This window comes from Sorex fumeus, unplaced genomic scaffold (genome assembly GCF_029834395.1).
Source record: "Sorex fumeus unplaced genomic scaffold, SorFum_2.1 ptg000002l, whole genome shotgun sequence".
Classification (NCBI taxonomy): Eukaryota; Metazoa; Chordata; class Mammalia; order Eulipotyphla; family Soricidae; genus Sorex; species Sorex fumeus.
Window position 1 is genome coordinate 57,721,541 of NW_026606059.1, and position 22,326 is coordinate 57,743,866.

Sequence of the window (22,326 nt, forward strand, 5' to 3'; positions counted from 1 at the left end):
AGTTTTTCAGCAGATCAGTTTCTGAATGAGGCTTGTCCGGAATGGTGGAGTTCGGCCTTGAGTATGTTGGTGATTATGAAGTGTAGAGGTTTTCAGCTGCTGGGGCTCTGTTGGGCGGTGGTGGGCTCACCCACTGTCCCCCACCCTCCTGGTTTGCCCTGGATGAGACTTAGACTGGCATGGTTTATAGAAGCATCTCTGCAGCTTATTGATCTCTTTCAAGATTTATTTATCCACAGTTTATCTTTAAGTAGTTATATTTTATGTATCAGTAACTACCTGAAATTTAATGCATGTAACCCAGTGGAGTATGTTTGTTTCCAGATGAAAATGCCAATAATATTAAACTGGATGGTTTGATTTTGGGAGGGTGTTTCTTGGAATGGAACCCAGAGCCTCACATTTGAAGGCAAATGCTCTCCTACTGAGTCACACCTCTGACCCAGAATACACTTTTTAGAGCCAGAGAGATGATACAGTGGGGGAGGGCACTTGCCTTGCATGCAGCTGATACAGGTTCAGTCCCTGGCACCACATATGGGTCCCTTGAGCCCCACCAGGTAAAGCCCTCTCCCAATAAATATTCTTGAGTTTTCATTTGTTTCTAAATCATAAACTCAAGAGCAAATAGGAATGAAAATGGACTAAAATTGTTTATGTTAAGTATGCATGCTTGAAGATTTTCATGACAGATGTTAATTATACCACTGAATTTCCTTTCTAGGCGTATCAGATGCGTCCATCAATTATTTTCTTTGATGAAATCGATGGTCTGGCACCAGTACGATCAAGCAGACAAGATCAGATTCACAGGTAAGACTTGCTTCATGGCACTTTACTTTAAGTTACATTGGTGTTGTATAAAAGATAGTGTGTTAAATAGTGGGCTGGAGCGATAGCACAGCAGTAGGGCATTTGCCTTGCACGCAGCCAACATGGCCAACCCGAGTTCGATTCCTCCGCCCCTCTCAGAGAGCCTGGCAAGCTACCCGTGATGTATTCGATATGCCAAACACAGTAACAACAAAGTCTCCAATGGAGACGTTTCTGGGCCCACTCAAGCAAATCGATGAACAACGGGAGGACAGTGACAGACAGTGACAGTGTTAAATAGTGAACAGATTCTATAGTCCTGTAGTTTGGTTTTTTTTCATTTTGAAGTAGAGTGCGACTGAGTGTTCAATCTTGAGATGTTTTATCTCTGATAGCCTATTACTGAAGTATAGAAATTGAACCAGTCTTAAAGTAGATTTTTCGATTTCTTGTTTTAGTTTCAGATTTTTTTTGTAAAATAATCTTTAATTATAGCCAATTTATTTGGAAGTTTTTATTATTGATCCATGCCCTAAGCCAAACAAAATTTTGTCTTTGGACACATTTTAAGGTACTCATACTTGCCCAGCTTCTTCATTTTTATGTTGAGGAAATGACATCTTTCCTATAATAATACAGTACTGAAGGGAGCACTTTACTTAGTGCCATTGTCTATTGAGTCTGTTTTTATTCCCATTTTATTTTCAGTTTTTCAGAGCTTACTTATTCCCTTGTTCTGCAGATTCATATTGTGAGGAGTGTTTTTGTGTTTTTTAACTCTTGGTTTGGGGGCCATACCTGGCAGTTTCCAGGACTTATTCCTGACTCTGCACTTTGGGATTGCAACTGGCTGGGCTCAGAGAGCCGTCCGTGGTGATTGGGATTGAACTCAGGTCAGCACTGTGCAAGGCAAGAGCTTTACCTTCCCTTTACTATTGTGTTCCCAGAAATTCTTTTTAAATTGTCTTATGAATTTACCTCTAATTAATTAATTTGGGATACCCTAGACCCGATATTTAGATGCCTATATGTACATATTTATATACACGTGTGTGTGTGTGTGTGTGTGTATAAACCAGTGCTGTGTTTTTTTTTTTTTGGTACAAAATATAAAAGCAAGATAGAATTTAAAAATTTTTTAAAATTAATTTTCATAAAGTTGTTCACAATAATGGATTACATTCAATATTTCTACACCTTTACACCATTATTTTGAATTTTCCCGCCACCACTCAAACCTGCTAAAAAGACAGATGCAAGATAATTTATTTTGTATTGCTTGTTATGAATAGCATAAGATGTTGCACAGCCACAAGAGCAGCCGCACACTCCTGGAATTCTGAAATTTTAGATAATTAATATCTGGAGAAATCTGCAGAGAGTTGCTCAGTTCTGAGGTTTTTTTGTGTGTGTCTCTGATGGCCGTTAAGGAGTTTAAATAGCAGCCAGAGGCAGTTTGTGAGTGTGAACTCTGGTTGCATAGGGACAAGGAGATGAGAAGGACTCTATCCCTTGAGGCCCAAGTTTGCCATCATTGAACTTATGTGCGGCACTTCTCATTGGGTTCTGGAAGTTGGCACCCACCAAGGTTTTTAGGGGCAGGTGGAGGGATGATGCCTGCTTCTGTCTGAGGCATCCCTGTGAAATTGGCCTGGCTTAAAGTCTGGAGGCATCTCCGCAGCAAGCTGCTCAGTTCAGAGATTCTACTGTGTCTTGGAGCAAGATAAAATTTATTTGACTTTTTTTTCCCTCTTTTTGGGTCACACCCAGCAATGCTCAGGGGTTACTCCTGGCTTTGCACTCAGGATAAAGTGATAAAGAATTCAGAGCTGAAATGGTGAGGAGGTTCAATAAGCTCAAAGAAGCAGTAGAACGAAAATCCAATAAAATATAGGAGGTTATGAAAGAAGCAGTGACACAGTCAATAATATACAGGAGGAAATAAGAGCAGAAATAAGCAAACTACAAACATAAATGTCATTAATAAAAAAAAACAGACAAAATGAAAAATTCAACGGGTGACTTCAACACTAGAGTGACTATAGTTGAAGACAGAATCTGTGATCTTGAAGATGAGCTGCAGAAAGCATCCAAACAACAGAAGATGAAAAAAAGACCTCAAAATAGCTCAAGGGTGGACAAGAGAACTGTGGGATTAATGAAATATGAAAAATAAGAATTATCAGAGTCCCAGAAGGACAGTGAGGACAGTACTATAGTACTACAATATAGGGGGCTGGAGAGATAACTATTGTTAGTATTGATTTGTAGGATAATGTGAAATACAGTATTTATGTGAACACTGAGAAATAAGATTTGTAGCCTAAATATAAATTAAATTAGCAGCCTAATATTTTATATATATTTTTCATTCCACTGCTTCTTTGAGCTCATTGAACCTCCTCACCTTTTCAGCTCTGAATTCTTTATCAGAGAGGTTACACATGTGGGTATTCCTTGTTGAGACTTCAAGGCTCTTTTCTTAATCCACTCCTCGTGGTGGGGATCTTTGTTGTTTCCCCATGAAGCCCGTGGTAGTCTGGAGGTAGATCCTTCCAGTATACTATCAGTGTTCCCCACTTACTGCCTGGAGGACTCTAGGGGAGCTCGGTGAATGGTGTTCTCCTCTTTCCTTCAAGGATACTATCTTCCTCTTTAGTGCTCCAGTGTGATTTGTGTGGGGTCTCTAGCACTGGTGCAGTGGACATGTTCTTTGGCCTGAACTTGTTACTTTTAGATTGGGGTTGTATTGTTTCTTATGTTCACTGTTATTTTTGTCAGTTTTGGGCATATGTTGATTGGAGTAGGGGTTAATAGACTCTTGACCTAATGTGGTTGGGGTAGCCAGGCTCCTCTTGTGAAAGTTCCATGTAAGAGGCCAAGATATGGGTCTGATGCAATTTGGAAGGGGAGATATGGAACGGGGAGCTGCGCTGCCCCCCGCTTATGGTCTACCTGGGGGAAGGGGGCCACACCATTGGTACAGATCTTGAAGTCATAGTTCTAGTCCCATTTCCAGTTTTCATGCTTCTAAAAATACAGGAGATGTCCCCTCTCACCTAGGTGCCTATCTGGGCACCTGCAGCTGCAGATAGGCCTCTCCGTTCTCTGTTGCCTCACACTGCGCCTCCTGGGAAGCCACCTTAGCTAGTATTCTTTAGTATTGTTGAGGAACTCAAGTTACTTCGTGAAATTGTGCTTTGTGAAGCAGGTTTCATTTTCCATTTAGGAGGTGCGAAGATGGAATTTAGGGCTCCGCTTGATGATTCCTTGTCCTAAGTGGTGCTTTTGGGGGCTATTAGAGCCACATCCAGCAGTGCTTGGGGGTGTATGTGCTAGTGCTGGGAATTAAACTCAGGCCTTGCATATACAAGGCATGTGCCCTTCCACTTGAGCCACTACCATCCCTCCCCTTAGCCCTCTGCAATCTTTTCTAGACATATCTCTGTTTTCCATATTGGTCTGATTCTGTCCCATGCTTAGATGTGGTTATGGGATAGTCCTGACCCTTTGGTTCAGAGGTTGCTCTTGGAACTGCAGTGTTAGAGATCAAAGCCAAGCCTCTTTCATGGAAAGCATGTGCTCCAGCCAACTGAGCTATTCCCCTGTCCCTATGAGTTTTTTGTTAGTGGTGGAGCCTTTGAATGGGGTTTCAAGGACCCCTCCTGATGATTTTCAGCAAATTGGGACAGGAGTTCAATGCTGGGGCCCGAAGATGTACTGTATGAACTTTGCAGTGCCAAGGATTACCCGCACCTCCATGACTTGGAGCCTCCAAGGCTGCATCCAGTGATGCTTGGAGGACCGTGGTATGCCAGATATCACACTGGAGAGGGCACATGGCAGGCATGTGCCTTAACCCCCTGTTCTGTCTTTCCAGCCCTCTATAAGTATATTGGAGTTAGTAGAATGCTCAGAAAATTCGTCCATCATACTTAACATGAAATATTACCAAAAGAAGAAATACTTCATATCCATGATTTTTTTCCCTCTTTTTAAAATTTAGTTCCATAGTTTCCACTCTGCTGGCACTTATGGATGGATTGGACAGCAGAGGAGAAATTGTTGTCATTGGTGCTACAAACAGACTGGATTCTATTGATCCTGCTTTACGAAGACCTGGCCGGTTTGACAGAGAATTCCTTTTCAGCCTACCTGATAAAGATGTAAGAATTTAATGTCACTGATTTTTTTCTCCCCAGTGGGGTCTTTACCAACAGTGCTTGAGACCCTAAAGACCACTCACAGAGATACTCAGCCCACGGTATGGACCTGGATGTTAGTCCTTGGGCCCAGTGATTTGGTGTTATTCAAGCTAAATGGTGCAAGGGCCCAGGAGGACTATACCTGATAGTGCTTATAGGGCCTGATGGTTGCAAGAGATTGAACTCAGGGCCTTGCACATGCAAGAGTTGTGTTCCAGCCTGTCATCAAAATTTCAACAAAATACACTTATCATTAACAAGTCTTGGTAAAGTAAAAGTTGGAAGCTTTGAATTTTATATGTATTGAAGCTAGGCCATGTGATTTATGTGCAAACATGTAATCTGTGTGGGGTTTGTTTTTTTTTTTTTTTGCTTTTTGGGTCACACCCTGCGATGCTCAGGGGTTACTCCTGGCTTTGTACTCAGGAATCACTCCTAGCAGTGCTCGCGGGACCATATGGGATGCTGGGACTTGAACCTGGGTCAGCCACGTGCAAGGCAAATGCCCTACCCGCTGTGCTATTGCTCCAGCCCCAATCTGTGTTTTAGAGATGGATTAAGGAAAGAGTTTTTTTTTTAATTTTATTTTTAAAATGTCTCCATATACAAACTTTAAAAATTATTTCAGTGAAGTATATACTCTGATGTTAACATTAGGAATATATTTTGCTTTGGAACACATGGCCTAATGAGCAGTTTTGGCCTTGTTTGGGGTTTTTGTTTGATTTTTTTTTTTTTAATACCACAGCCAGTGATGGTTGAAGGGAGCTACTCTTGGTTTGTTGGGTTTTTTTCTTTGGGGGGGGAGGGTCCCACCTGGTGATGCTCATGGGTTTCTCCTGGCTCTGCATTCAGGAATCACTCCTGTTGGTATTCAGGGGGCCATATGGGATACTGGGGACGCAACCCAGGTTGGCTGCATGCAAGGCAAACGCCTTACTGGTTATACTATTGCTCTGGCCCAGAAGAAGGCTACTCTTGGAGCATTGCTCGAGGGGTCAGTCCTTAGCAGTTCTTGGTGGGGACCATTAGGTACTGTGACCAAAATCAGAACTCCTTTGTGCTTTGCCTGTACCCCAGCTTTTTGAGCCATCTACTTGGCTTCCTTTTCAGTGCTTGGACTATGCCAAATGATGTTCAGAGTTCACTCCTGACTTGTTGGTTGGGGTCACGTCTGATGGTGTTTGGGAGGGACCAGGCAGTGTTGGTGCTCAAACCTTAGGTACCTGAATGGAAAGTGTGCATTTCAGTCCTTTTAATCACCTCCCCAGACATGAATTGTTAGCCTTTTTGCAAGTAGCATGATAAAAAACATGCCCAGTTATTTTAAGACCTTTCACTCTATTTTTAAAATGTATTTCCTGCTCTCTTCCTTGTCCCTCTATTATTGTTGATGTTGTTGCACGCACACCTAACTTGTACCCTCGAGTTTTTTTTGTTTTTTCTTTCTTGGTAACACCCGGTAATTCACAGGGGTTACTCCTGGCTCTGCACTCAGGAATTACTCCTGGTGGTGCTTGGGGCCCCATATGGGATGCTGGGAATCGAACCCAGGTTAGCTGCGTGCAAGGCAAATGCCCTATCCGCTGTGCTATTGCTCCAGACCCAAACTTGTACGTTTTTAGCTGTGGTGTTCACTGGGGTTTACATACCAGCTTGCAGTGCTTGCACTCATCCATGCACTCACTAAAATTTGCACTCTTTAATTTTGATGCTTCCAGATATTCTTTACTGACAGTCTTAGTTGAGGCATGCAAGTTGTGCTTGTGATGCAAATACATATGCTCATCAGGGGTCCCAGTTCCTAGACACAGTGTGCACACATATTTTTAGTTGTGTTCTTACTGGAAATTACCTGCCGTCAGGGATGACAGTCAGCAGGGCTGCCAGAATGTGCTCAGCACATAAAGGACACCAGGGATTTGAATTTAAGTGTTATGCTTGCAAGGTAGGCACTCTTAAGCTGCTGTTTTGTTCTTCTGTACCCAAAACCTCTTATTGAGTGAGGAATTACATATAAAGCTGTGCGTACTCTAGTTTTAGGCCATACCTGGTAGTGCTGGGAGACATTTAGTGCCAGGAATCTAATGCAGATTTCCCACATGCAAAGCATGTGTTCCAGCTACTAAAGCTATCTTCCCTACCCTGTCAGTACTTTTTTTCTTCTTTTCTTTCTTTCTTTTTCTTTGGCCACACCCAACAATCACTCTTGGTAGGTCTGGGAATCTAGTGTGTGCAAGGTAAGCTTACCTTACCTGCTATACTCTCTCTCCAGCCCAGTCAGTGCTCTTAAAAACTATTAGAACAGTAATTTTATTCCCATTTATAATTAACAGGGCTTGAGTATCATAAATGCAAATCTTCTATAAACTCTTATATATACACATTTCATCCTAACATTTTTCTGAATAGATTATTATTTTTCTTAAACTTTTAATCAAGTGTTTAAACTGAAATTCTAATTTGAATAGCTCTTTCATAGGGGTTTTTTTTTAATTGTTTCTGTTTGTAGGCTCGAAAAGAAATTCTAAAGATCCACACACGACATTGGGATCCTAAACCTCTGGACATATTTCTAGAAGAATTAGCAGAAAACTGTGTTGGTAAACATTGTCTTAAACAGTTAATAGAAATATTACATACATTTTAAAGACTAAACAGTTTAAATAACCTTGGGTTAAATAATGTGTTATGTTTCTCATCTCTTATTTATGGCATGTTTTTATTCCACTTTTTTATGATAGGATCGATCATTTATTTGCTGACTTTCTAGTCATCTTGTTAATGCCTTCTGAATAGTTCCTGTAATTTTCATATCGTCTGTAAAGTAGAAAAAGTTGTTCTCACTTTACAGAATAAATAGCATACATGAATTTCTTAGAAAATACATACCTCTAATACATGAAAACTAGAATTTGAACCTGTTCTTGACCCCTTGCTGCGTTTGTACTTATATATTTCACTCACAAACGTTTATTCGATTATTTATCACTGCCATTTAAGTTCTTATTGGTTAAATAAGAGATTTTTAAGTATTAATTCCTAAGTGTATTGATACAGTTGGGAGGTTGATTTTCAATTTTCTTTCAAACATGACCATTCTAATAAGATGTTGTTTTACTTTGAAAATTGTTTTGCTTGTCTTGGATAGGATACTGTGGTGCAGATATTAAGTCAATATGCTCCGAGGCTGCTTTATGTGCTCTGCGTCGGCGCTACCCACAGATCTATACCACTACTGAGAAACTGCAATTGGATCTCTCTTCAATTAATGTGTCAGCTAAGGACTTTGTGATAGCTATGCAGAAGATGATACCAGCCTCCCAGAGAGCTGTAACATCACCAGGGCAGGCACTGTCCACTATTGTAAAACCACTCCTGCAAAGCACTGTTCACAAGATCTTAAAAGCCCTGCAGAGAGTATTTCCACATGCCATGGTCGAAAATAAGGAGGTGTTAGATTCAGGTATGACTTGATTGACTGTAATCTTTAGTATCAGTTAAGTTAAATTGTTTGGTTTTGTTTTTTTGGGCCATACCCATCTCCACAGAGTTTACTCCTGGCTTGGTGTTCAGGAAACCATATGTGATGCTAGGATAAGCTGAGTACAAGGCAAGCTCCTAAATCTTCGTTCTCTCTAGTCCCAAAGCTAAAAGTTTCTTTTTTTTCTTTTTTTGAATTTATAATTTATTATGGTTTTTGAGCCACACCCAGCTGTGCTCAGGGTTTACTCATGATTCTGCTCAGAAGTACTCCTGGCAAGCCTTGGATACCATATGTGGTTTCAGGAATTGAACCTGCTCAGCTCCATGCAAGGCAAGTGCCTTGTCCACTGTACTATCCCTCTGGTCCCTAGCTAAATGTTTTTCATATCTCAGAAATGTTTCTTTATAAAAGAGTCTCTTGGAGAAAATTTGATCATATATGCCTTGTTATTTGATGGAAATTTACTTCACACTTAAACTATACTGAGTTTAGAATGCATTTATATTTTCACTTGGTGTTCATACCTGTGCAAATAATTTTTATTCTTAAATTTTTTTCATTGAAGTACATTGCTAACTGAAATATTAACATAGATTTTCTTTGTAATGCAAAAAATGACCTGCTGCATTTTGTTTTGTCTTGCAGATATTTCTTGTCCTTTGTTAGAAAGTGACTTGGCTTACAGTGATGATGAAATTCCATCAGTATATGAAAATGGACTATCTCAGAAATCCGCTAATAAGGCAAAAGAAAACTTTAATTTTCTTAATTTGAATAGGTATGTTTCCTTATAGTTTTACCTACCTGTATGAATTACCTAAAATTAAATGATATGGTTGAAACATTGATTGATGCCAACTAATCTGTCGTTTTCCCCCTCTGGTTAAAATACCAGTTTTGTTGTTGTTGTTGTTAAAGCTTTTATCAACAGAGGCTGATACAAAAATGGTACAGAATATTCCTAAAATCATGTGTGAACCGTGCTACTATGTTTGGTGTTTTATAATTGGTAATTTGGGTGACAATCTAAAGTTTTTGCTTTTTCTACATAATTTGTTGCATATTTCTTTCAGAAATGCTTGTTTTCAACCTATGTCTTTTCGACCAAGGATATTGATTGTGGGAGAACCAGGATTTGGACAAGGTTCTCATTTAGCACCAGCTGTCATTCATGCTTTGGAAAAATTTGCAGTATATACATTAGATATTCCTATTCTTTATGGAGTTAGTGCTACGTCTCCCGAAGAAACATGTGCTCAGGTAATTCATTGTTGTTCCGACAAATAAGCTGTAAGACAGAGCACTTTCCAATTTTAGAATTACCATATTCTCTCTGTTCTTCTGTTTATTGGGTTTTGAGCCACACTCGGCAGTGCTCAGAGCTTATTCCTGGCACTGTGCTCAGGGATCACACCTGGCAGGGCTCAGGAGACAGTATGCAGTGCTGAGTATTGAAGCCAGGGTTAGCTGCATATGAGGCAAATATCTACCCACTGTACTATCTGATCGGTGCTGTGCTATTTCTAACTAGAGATTTATTAAGTAGAACTATGCATAACTACTTAGTCACTAAAGACTAAATTTAAACATCATTTTTAAATTTCATTTTCACTATTTAATATCTATATGACCTAAGGACACCTCTACGTCAATTCCCCCCCAATTTGCAAAATGATGATAGAATAGAACTTAGGTATGTCTTACTGGCATGAGAAATAAGTGAGCAAAATACTTAAAACAGCGACTTCTAAGGGTCTGGGAGTGGTTCAGCAGTAGTTCTTGCTTGCATGTTTGAGAGGTCAGGTTCTAGTCCCAAAGCCATATGTAGCTATGTAGTAACAATAGAACAGCGTCTATATTTTTGCTTTTCTTTTTTATTCTCCCTACCCCTTCTTCTTTCCCCTCTTTTCAGGAAGTGGTGGGGGGCAGTTGGGTTGGGGTTTTAAAATTTCTAATGATATTCAAGGGTCGTTCTTGGCTTTGTGCTTAGTAGTGACCCCTGGTGGTGCTCAGGGGACCATATGCCATGCCAGGAGTTGACACAGGTTCAGCCACATGAAGGCAAGTGTGCTACCTCCTGTAGTCTCTCTCTGGCCCTTTCTTTCTCTTCTTTGTGGTTGATGATTTTGTTGGGATAGCACAGTGGTAGGGCGTTTGCCTTACACGCAGCCAACATGGCCGACCCGAGTTCGATTCCTCCGCCCCTCTCGGAGAGCCCGGCAAGCTACCAAGAGTATCTCGCCCGCACGGCAAAGCCTGGCAAGCTCCCCGGGACGTATTCAATATGCCAAACACAGTAACAACAAGTCTCACAATGGAGATGTTACTGGGCCCGCTCGAGCAAATCGATGAACAACGGGAGGACAGTGCTTGGTACAGTGCTTGATTTTGTTGCAGTGACCAGTGGGTTACATAAATGTTCGATAGTGATACTTGCCTTTTTTAAAAAAAATAAATAATAAAGCTACAGTGTTTGCATACCATCTGTGATACTTGCATATTTGGCTGTGGTGCTCACTCCTTTTAAATGCTGTGCTTGTGAGCAAGCTTGCCAGGGGTCATATTCTAGTTGACTAATATAAATAATGGTTATTACCTCCTAGAGTTTACTCTTCCTGGGTGAGGCAATCACACATCTCTTTAGTTGTGGTGCTCACTGGAGGAGCTCACCCACCTATTTGTGATGCTTACACACACCTGGCTGCAGTGTGGCTGCAAATCACCTGCAGTACCAGAGATTGTGGTACCAGCATAGCAACCAGGTGAAAACTAACTTGGTGCATGTTAGATACCAGGAATTTGATCCTCTGACTATGCTTAGAGGCAGGTCTGTATTTTTGCTATTTTTAATTTATTTGTTAAATCATTTTAATGTGAAAGTGTTTCATGTTTATCATTTTTATATTTCTTGAGCTGTATTTTTTTTTTTTTTTTGCTTTTTCGGTCACACCTGGCGATGCTCAGGGGTTAATCCTGGCTCTCCTGGTGGTGCTCGGGGGACCATATGGGATGCTGGGACTCGAACCCAGGTCAGCCGCGTGCAAAGCAAATGCGCACTTTGCTACCCGCTGTGCTATTGCTCCAGCCCTTGAGCTGTATTTAATTGCTTGAAACAATTATGTTTTCCTCAAAACTAGGCCTTTGTCTTTTTTTTTTTTGCAACACTCATTGTGCCAGACCTAAATCTAATTTTTTAATTAAAAAATATTTAGGATTTTACCAAAAAATTAAAATCTGAAATTTGGAGGGTTATTGGGATCGGAGGGGTGTGGAGGCAGAGAGAGAGAGAGTATACAGGGTGAGACACTTGCCTTGTGTGGACCCTGGCTTGATCTCAGTTACCATATAGAGTCCCCTGAGCAGAAAGCCAAGAGTAGCCCCTGAACTCCACTGATTGTGATCCAGTCCCCTCCTGCGCCCCCCCCCCCTCCTCCCCCCGTTCCCTCACCTGTCTTATATACAAACAAGATTGTGGGAAGCATCTTAAAGGACTTTATATAAGTCTCAAAGATAAACTGTTTCACAAAACATTATTAGTTACTTAATACAATTTTTTTTTCTAATAGATGATTCGTGAAGCGAAGAGAACAGCTCCAAGTATAGTGTATGTTCCTCATATCCACTTGTGGTGGGAAATAGTTGGACCAACACTCAAAGCCACATTTACAACATTGTTACAGAATATTCCTTCATTTGCTCCAGTTTTACTACTTGCAACCTCTGACAAACCCCATTCTGCTTTGCCGGAAGAGGTAATTTATTGGGAAAAAAATTAATATACTTTAAAAAAAGGGTTCTTCATATTAAAGTGTTAAGAATCTTTCTATACTGTAGGCTAGGGTGTTTGCCTTGCATATGGCCAACCCACATTCAATCCCCAACATCCCATAAGGTCCCCCATGCCTACCAGGAGGAAGCCCAGGGTACTGCCAGGTGTGGGCCCTGCCCCCCGCCGAAACGAAGATAGAGTAAAATTTCAAGAGATACAGAAATGCAGTTTTAAAAGTTTTCTTATCGGGCTGGAGCAATAGCACAGCGGGTAGAGCATTTGCCTTGCACGTGGCCGACCCGGGTTCGATTCCCAGCATCCCATATGGTCCCCTGAGCACCGCCAGGGGTAATTCCTGAGTGCAGAGCCAGGAGTAACCCCTGTGCATGGCCGGGCATGACCCAAATAGCAAATAAATAAATAAAAATTAAAGTTTTCTTATCAAAGATGCTATTGATAACTCTTTATTAGCACAGCGGGTAGGGTGTTCGCCTTACAAGCGGCCAACATGGCCGACCCGAGTTCTATTCCTCTGCCCCTCTCGGAGAGCCCGGCAAGCTACCGAGAGTATTCGATATGCCAGACACAGTAACAACAAAGTCTCCAATGGAGACGTTACTGGGCCCGCTCGAGCAAATCGACGATCAACGGGAGGGCCTTTATGAGTACTTATTGGGCGGTATGGTTTATGTTAAGATAACATTAAAAGGCATTTTTCTCCTACAGAAACTGTATTATATAATGCATGGTCTTTCAGAATTCACTTTGTCTTGTTTTTCATTTAGAAAGTCTCATTGCTTTTTAAAATAGCTTGATGGCCGGATATATAGTATGGCAGGTAAGCACTTGCAGACAACCTGGGTTCAGTCCCTAAAAGCTGAACCAAGAGTAAGCTCTGAGAACCACTGGATATGGGCCAAAAAAAAAAAAAAAAGAGGGGGAAACATGTCTTCTTTTTTTCTCCATTGTCTTAATGTACCATAATTTTATTCATCCAGTTATTTATTATAGATATTTCAGTTGTTTCCTCCCTCCCTTTTTTTCTTCTCTCCCTATTAAACTGCTAAAGTCTGCATCCTTGATAATTTAGTTTATATGAGTATTACTATGTGGATTTTTCTAGCATCTATTTCTATTTGTGGAAAAACTGAGACTTAGTAAAAATGTCTTGCTAGTGGACTGGCAAGATAATACAGGGGTTAAGGGATTGATCCCTAGTACCACATACGTTCACCAGAGCATTGTCATTGTCATAAGGGTCTTTGAATGTGAAATAAAATCTAAAGATTGTGTTGGTCTAAACTTGAAATTATGAACAGGTCATAGTGAAATAAGAGTATAAAAAAGCCTGCTTATATTTTTGATATGTTTTTATATTGCTTAGCCTTACAGTATGATTGAAAAGGATTACATGTATCTGGTAGAAATTTAAAGCAGTAATAGAATATAAATGCAAAATATAATATTTAAGTTATGAGAAACTGGGGAAAAAATGCACCTTCCAGTAAAAATCACAGCAAAATAACTGAATCTTAAGGTCCAGCGTATAAGGAAAAAATGCTTGAATTTCTAAGAAAACTTTGCAAAATCAACGTGGAGGCTTTGAAAGTACTAAAGTATAACAAAAAGTTAGTAATTGAAAATTATAATTAAGACCAAAATGGACAAGTCAGTGACATGTAGTCCTTTATAGTAGACTATACAAAATAATTTAGGAAATTAATTAGTAAATTAGATTTATAAGTGATAGCGGTGTGTGGAAGATCCTTGATGTTTTAAGTTCTTTAAGGAAAGAGCAGGTCTGGGTTTGGTTTTTTTCACTTAATCTAATACATGCATGATTTTTTTTTTATTAGTGAAACACCATGAGGTACAGTTGTAGATTTACTATTTTTTGTGCTTGGGTTTCGATTATACAATGATCAGATACCCATCCCTCCACCAGTGCCCATTTTCCACCACCATGGATAATATCCCCCCACCCCCATCCCCCTATCCCCACCCCCGCCTCTGTGGCAGGGCAATCCCCTGTGTTCTCTCTCTCCTTTTGGGTGTTGTGGTCTGCAAAAGAGGCATTGAGTGGCAAACATGTTCAGTCCATAGTCTACTTTCGACATGCATCTCCCCTCCTGGGAGGATCCTCCAAACACCCTTTATTTGGTGCTCCCTTCTCTATCTGAGCTGCCCTTTCCTCTAGAATGCCCGGCTGGCCACTAAGCTATGGAGTAATCCTCCTGGTGCTGATCTCAGCTATTCTTGGGTATTAATCTCATATTTTGTTACTTTATATCCCCCGGATGAATGCAATCTTTCTATGTCTATCCCTCTCTTTCTGACTCATTTCGCTTAGCATGATACTTTCCATGTTGTACCACTTGTATGTAAATTTCATGACTTCATCTTTTCTAACAGCTACATAGTACTCCATTGTGTAGATGTACCAAAGTTTCTTTAACCAGTCATCTGTTCTTGGGCATTCAGGTTTCTTCCAGTTTCTGGCTATTGTAAAGAGTGCTGCAATGAACAAACAAGTGCAGATGTCACTTCGACTATACATTTTTGCCTCTCTGGGATATATTCCCAGGAGTGGTATTGCTGGGTCAAATGGGAGCTCAATTTCTAATTTTTTGAGAATCGTCCATACTGTTTTCCAGAAGGGCTGAACCAGTCGACATTCCCACCAACAGTGAAGGAGTGTCCCTTTCTCGCCACATCCGCGCCAGCATCGGTTGCTTTTGTTCTTTTGAATGTGGGCCAGTCTCTGAGGTGTGAGATGGTATCTCATTGTGGTTTTGATCTGCATCTCCCTGATGATTAATGATGTAGAGCATTTTCTCATGTGCTTTTTTGCCATTCGGATTTCTTCTTTGAGAAAGTTTCTGTTCATTTCATTGCCCCATTTTTGGATGGGGTTGGATGTTTTCTTCTTGTGGAGTTTAACCAGTATTTTGTATATCCTGGATATCAACCCCTTGTCAGACGTGTATTCGGCGAATATCCTTTCCCATTCTGTAGACTGTCTTTGTATTTTGGTCACTGTTTCTTTGGAGGTGCAGAAGCTTCTTAGTTTAAGATAGTCCCATTTATCTATCTCTGTTTTCACTTGCTCGGCCAGTGGCGTGGCATCTTTGAAGATACCATTAGCTTCAATGTCATGGAGGGTTTTGCCAACTTTGTCTTCAATGTACCTTATGGTTTCTGGTCTAATGTTGAGGTCTTTAATCCATTTTGATCTTACTTTTGTACATGGTGTTAGGCAGAGTTCTGAGCCCATTTTTTTGACATGCATGATTTTTATAGAAATCCAATATGCATAAAAGATGGGTTTTTAAATTGTTCATTATGCAGTGTTATTGTCATTTAAAATATGTGTACAAAACTCTCTGAGGGCTGAAGAGAGAGTACATTGGGTCAGATGCTTGCTTGCATGTGACTGACCCAGGTTTGAACCTGACACCGAAAACGGTTGTCCAAGCCCCAGGAGGAGTGATCCTGAGCACAGCCAGATGTGGCCCAACGGGCCTCCCTCAAGTGTCACTAATTCATAATGGATGCATTGTGAATGTTTGGAGTGTTTTTATCGAGGGGACACCACACTGGAGAATATTTAGGGGTTTCTCTGGGCTCTGCACTCAGGAATCACTCCTGGCAATGCTCACATTGTGAATGTTTGATACATTTTTTTTTTTCCTAAAGGTGCAAGAATTATTTGTTCGTGATTATGGAGAAATATTTACTGTCCAGTTACCTTGTGAAGAAGAAAGAACAAAATTTTTTGAAGATTTAATTCTAAAGCAAGCTGCTAAGCCTCCTGTATCAAAAAAGAAAGCAGGTTAGTTCATATATCAAAGTCAAAACAGTTCTGAGAATGTGGGGACAAAGTATCAACTAACAACATTACCTTTTATTTAATCAACTCAATTCCTTGCTTGTGAAATTAATAATTCTACTGCATAGAAAAATCTGAACTTCCCACTACAATTAAGTTCTTAAAGCATACAGACTTTGGGGCTGGAGCAATAGCATAGCGGATGGGGCGTTTGCCTTGCACGCGGCCAACCCAGGTTCAATTCCCAGCATCCTATATGGTCCCCTGAGCACCGCCAGGGGTGATACCTGAGTGCAGAGCCAGGAGTAACCTCTATGCATCGTTGGGTGTGACCCAAAAAGCAAAAAAAAAAAAAAAAAAAGAGCACACAGACTTTTTGTAGTATAGTCCCATCTATTTGGAATTTAGGCCAGAATTCATGGTAAAGCTCCAGAGTAACCAGTCCATATTTTGGCACTTTTGTTCTCCCTCTTTTCTCACCTCTTTCTTTACAAAGAATTCTCTTTAAACTACATGCAATGTATTCCTGCCCTTACATAATTTTGTGTGTCTGCTTTTTAATGCTATTGATTTTTATCCTTGTCTCCCATCTCTGCCTACGGTACTAATAATTGTCCTTCCAATAATATAACTCACTTGTTCTTCTCTAACATAATGAGGCAGTATTACTTTTCTGCCTTTTATGACCCACTGCACTTTTCTCATATTACTAATAGGACTTTATGATGATGTTATATTTTATTTTTTTATTTTTTGTTTCCTTAATAGACTGTCGACTTACTGGGTGATCACTTTCTTATGTTTTTATCCTGAATACTCAGTGCATGTCTGTTTAACAGAATTAAAGTTATGTTAGGGCCAAGAATGTAACTCAATAGTAAAACACTTGTCATGCATATATGAGACTCAGATTTTCCCCCAGTAACAAGCACCAAAAAATACTTGGGTTTTTGCTGTTGTTTGTTTGGAGGCCACACCTAACTTTGTCAGGGCTAAACTTCTGGATCTGTGCTCAGGGATCACTATAGACAAGGCTTTGGGGACTGTAATGTGGTGCTGGGGATCAAACCCAGGTTGGGCACATGTCTTACATGCACCTGACACACTGTACTCTCTCTCCGGCGCCCCCAAAATTTGTTATATTTAATATATACCATAGGGCTAGAGCGATAGCACCACGGTAGGGCGTTTGACTTGCATGGCTGGCCTGGCCGAGGCGGGTTCAATTCCTCCCTCCCTCTCATAGAGCCCGGCAAGCTACCAAGAGTATCTCGCTCCCACGGCAAAGCCTAGCAAGCTTCCTGTGACATATTGGATATGCCAAACATAGTAACAACAAGTCTCATAATGGAGACATTACTGGGCCTGCTCAAGCAAATCGATGAACAATGGGAAGACAGTGCTACAATACATACCATAAATTTTCATTAGTGCAAAACTAACTAGAAAATACTTTATAAAATTTCTCGCATGGTTTAGATCATTTAGATAACTATGATGCTGTTGGCTCTTAATGGTACTGGTATACAGTTTATAGCGCCTCATCACCACCAAAGTGCCTATGGCCCTCCACCAGTTTCCTTTTCTTACTTCTAGTCCACCTCTTCCTTCCCCCAACTCCTCCTCACATTGCTGGTAAGCCGAATATTAGCCAAAAGTTTGTCACTCATTAATACTGTTTGTTACTTTGTTCTGTTTGATCTGCTACAGATGAATAAGATCAGATATTTGACAAGAAGTTTTTATTTGAAGTGGGCCACATTTCATATTGATTGCAGATCTCGGGCCAGCCATGTGATGCCAGAAATCAGATGCCTACCACTTGCAACAACCCTGTGCAAAACTTTTTTTTTTTAATAGCTAGAATATTTGAAAGAAACCATTTCATGTTTTTCTTAAATTGAGGGCAGAGGAAATGGCTTAAAGGACTGCAGCACATATTTTGTATGCAGCAGCCCCACGTTCAGTCCCCGGCACTACATGAGTCCCCAAACCTGGATCTGCTAGGAGAGATTGCAGCATCTTGCTATGGCCTAAAAAAACTAAAATCTTGAAATGGAATAGACGTGATGACATAAGAATTAGCATTTCAAATTACAGGTTGCCAATTACTGCTATATGAACTGTAGCACTGTTGTACTGTCCTACCGTTGTTCGTTGATTTGCTCGAGCAGGCACCAGTGACGTCTCCATTGTGAGACTTGTTGTTACTGTTTTTGGCATATGGAATACACCACAGGGAGCTTGCCAGGCTCTGCCGTGTAGGCAGGATACTCTCGGTAGCTTGCTGGGCTCTCTTAGAGGAACGGAGGAATTGAACCCAGGTCAGCAAACACCCTCCCTGCTGTGCTATTATGGTAGCATGTTAGTATTCTAAATCCTGATACCTGACAGATGTAAGGATAACCACTGAAAGCCTAACCACTTTATATGTACAGAATCATTTGTCACCCTTGGTTATGGAAGAGTTAGTAACTAAAATCTTACGTTCACATGAAGTATTGCAGGCCTTAGAGGTTCTCCCAGTGGCTCCACCACCTAAGCCAAGACCATTAACAGCAGAAGAAGTGAAACGACTAGAGGAACAAGAAGAAGATACGTTTAGAGAACTGAGGATTTTCTTAAGAAATGTTACACATCGGCTTGCTATTGACAAGCGATTCAGAGTATTTACGAAGCCTGTTGATCCAGATGAGGTATTTAATCTTTGAATTGAATGCGTTCAGTGCTCTAGTTCTTCAAAATCAGAAAATTTTGGACAGTTTATCTAGTACTTTGTCTATACTCAGAACTTAAAATTTTCTCTGACTGGAGGCACACTGAGTAATATTCTGTTAAGCCCATGAAGACTCTAAAAACTAAGTAACAAATTCTATTTTCCTGGATAAAATAGGTGATTTTCCCAACTCAAACATTTGAGAAGTAATTTTAAAATGTCTTAATGCACTTAATACTATTGTGACACAATGAACTAGAGAGTGAAATGTGTCATTTGGATGAGGAATGAGGTGAGGCTACCACTGGGGATCTAGGTTCAAAACAGAAACAAATGTAAAAAAGTCAAGTAGAGCCAAAGATGAAATATTACAATCTTTGTCTCTTACATCCTTAATTTCTGTCACTTCCCTTGCCTGGCAAAGAAACTTTACTCAAATGTATTTTTGTGCTCAGAATTAATTTAGTGACTTGGTCATTTGCTTGAATTTTAGGTTCCTGATTATGTCACTGTAATAAAACAACCAATGGACCTTTCATCTGTAATCAGTAAAATTGATCTCCACAAGTATCTGACTGTAAAAGACTATTTGAGTGATATTGATCTAATCTGTAGTAATGCTTTGGAATACAATCCAGATCGAGATCCTGGAGGTGAGCATTGTATGGATGTTTTCTGCGGGTGCAATGGGTGTTGCTAACATTTTGATTTTGATTTTATGCCTGGTGGTATATTTACATTTTATATTCACCATACCATTTAATCCTCACAGCAATTGTACCCACATTTTACAGTTGAGGAAAGTAAGCTTTAGAGAGATTAAGAAACTTATTCAAGGGGGCAGAGAGATAGTACAGCAGATAAGGAGCTTGTCCCTCCATATGGCCCCCTGAGCACTGAGCCATGAGCAAGCCCCGAACACTGCTGGGTGTGCCCCAAAAACAAGGGGGAAAATTATTCAAGGTCATACTGCCAGGATATAGCAAAGGCAGAAATTAAATTTGATTATCTTTCACTTCAGAATTTCTACCACCAAGGAAGTGGCTGAGGGCTGCAGCATATGCTTTGCTTGTGGGAGCCCTGGCTTGATCCCCATCACCACAGTTCCCATAACATTGCCCCTAAACAATACCAGGTGTGATCCCAAAACAAAACCCTTACGTTTGTTAGCAGTTGCATGATGTATTTGCTAATGGAAAATAATTTGTATACCAACTTTAGCTTACGTTCTTTGTATATCAATCCTCTTAAAACATAAAAATTAATGTTGTAAAGGAGGTTTGAAAGATTTTCGAGGGCTGGGGATGATGCCCAGCACTCCTTGAAAAAAATTTTCAAAGGATTTTTTTTAATTCATCCAACACCATTTACAAAGCTACTGATAACAGAGTTTCAGTCATTCAGTGTCCAACTCCAAACCAACTCCTAGTGTCAGAGTCCCTTAGAGGACCATAGAGGGTTACAGGGATCTAACCCAAGTCAGCCACATGCAAGGCAAACATCCCACCCACTACACTATTTACTGGCCACTTTTTTAATGAAGTAAAATTTCTTTTAAGCTACTTTATTTTTAAAATGGGTGCTGGAACTGACATACAAGGACAGTAGACACAAGGGCCAGGAATATTGCCCTATAATGCCCTATAATTGGAAGCCTTTCTCATGAGCTGGGGGAGAAGGCAACTGGAATAGAGAAGGGATCACAAAGACAATGATGGTTGGAGGAATCATTCAGGATGAAAGATGTGTGCTGAAAGTAGATAAGGGATCAAACGTGATAACCTCTCAGTATCTGTATTGCCAACCATAATGCCCAAAAGTAGAAAGAGAATATGGGGAAAATTGTCTGCCATGGAGGCAGGGGGAGGGCTGGAAAAGGGGGTTTATACCGGGGACATTGGTGGTGGAGAACGTGCACTGGTGGAGGGATGGGTGTTTGATCATTGTATGACTGAAACTCAAACATGAAAGCTTTGTAACTATATCTCACAGTGATTCAATTTTTTTTTTAAAAAAAAGGGTGCTAGAACAATAATACAGCAGGTAGGGTGTTTGCCTTGTATATGGCTAACCCAGGTTCAATCCCTTGCTCCCCATATGGACCCTGACCCGTCCAGGAATGACCCCTGAGCCAGGAGTAAGCTTGGTATGGCCCAAAAATCTAAGAAAAATAATACTTGATAATATTTTAGAAAACCAAATCTCCATTCCCTTTCTCTAAAGGCAAATACAATTACATTTGGAAATAACCTTTCCAGATATTTTCTGTGCATATACCCTTACCACACAGGATATTATTTAATAAAGTTAGTGGCTTTTTTTAATGATAATTCTTCATATTTATAAATGCATTTATCTACCCTCAATGGGCAATATACACTCATAAACAAATTATTTTATATATTGTAGCTAATTACTAGATATATAATATTACATTTAATATCTAGATAATAGTTTTCTACATAATTTCTCTAGTCTCTAGAGTATTGACTTTCTATTTTAAATTGTATTAGGATTGGGTGGGAGGTGGGGTTCTATTGGGGTTCGCGGGTAAAAATAAGTATTGGTAAAGGGAAATGTGTTTGATATTTACATGACTGAAACCTAAACCTGAAAGCTCTGTAACTTTTCCCACAGTGATTCAATAAATAAATAAATTATTTAAAAAATTGTATTAGGATTTATAAGTGAGATCAAGTTTCTTAAACTGTTGGAAAAGTTATGTTCTTCCCTTTCTAGTTTCCCCACCACCTATAGTTTGGTGCAGTGTTTCAGTTTTTCTTTCTGTGGTCCCTCTGCCCTCCCATATACTCCCCTAGTCTGGTGCCATTGTCACAATCACAATCACAACCATCCTGTTATTCGTCGATTGCCTCGAGCAGGCCCCAGTAACGTCTCTTTCATCCTAGCCCTGAGATTTTTTAAAAGTGCCATATTCAAGGCTCTTTCAGAGTTAGGAGAATGAGACCCTTCATTGTTACTGGGTATTTGGCATATTGGGTATGCCACGGGGAGTTTGCCAGACTCTGCCGTGTGGGCAGGTTACATTCGGTAGTCTGCCAGTTTGCCCAAAGTAGGAATGAGATGATAAGAATGCGGCCGCGCGCTTCCGGGAGCTGGATTTTATATTCTCTGAATCTTGGCCATTGATGGGATTACACGGCACCAGGGGGCCAGTTGGTGGGTGTGACCCCCGCCTACTGGAATTTGGAGGATCTGGGTGGAGGATGCTCGGCCCGGATCCGAGTAGTCTTGGAGATCTCGGCCCCAGTGCCATTGTATCTCCCTATTTACACTATTTCCACGAGTTTCCTCTTGGAATATCCTGAGGAATTCAAGGGGCCTTTTAGGCTTAGTGTTTCGAAGAGGTGGGAAACAACTACCTTAGGTGTAGAAAAATAGAGTCATCCTTGAGATGGAACTTTTTTTTTACTACAGTACCACTGTTGCTACTGCTATTTTGTTTGTTTTATTTTTTTGGTGTCACACCTAGTGGTGCTCAGGGGT

The 22,326-nt window shown here is 40.4% G+C and overlaps 1 protein-coding gene across 1 annotated transcript in view; it reads left to right on the top strand.

Moving 5' to 3' along the window:
• The window catches only part of ATAD2 (ATPase family AAA domain containing 2), a 74,743-nt gene that overhangs the window by 45,105 nt on the left and 7,312 nt on the right, over window positions 1-22,326 (top strand). Inside the window, exons 13-22 of the mRNA XM_056110295.1 lie at window positions 725-813; window positions 4,820-4,979; window positions 7,531-7,621; window positions 8,170-8,484; window positions 9,151-9,283; window positions 9,579-9,765; window positions 12,072-12,257; window positions 15,971-16,106; window positions 18,603-18,799; window positions 19,313-19,472. Coding sequence (XP_055966270.1) covers window positions 725-813; window positions 4,820-4,979; window positions 7,531-7,621; window positions 8,170-8,484; window positions 9,151-9,283; window positions 9,579-9,765; window positions 12,072-12,257; window positions 15,971-16,106; window positions 18,603-18,799; window positions 19,313-19,472 — 1,654 coding nt within the window. The remainder of the gene's footprint in view (window positions 1-724; window positions 814-4,819; window positions 4,980-7,530; window positions 7,622-8,169; window positions 8,485-9,150; window positions 9,284-9,578; window positions 9,766-12,071; window positions 12,258-15,970; window positions 16,107-18,602; window positions 18,800-19,312; window positions 19,473-22,326) is intronic.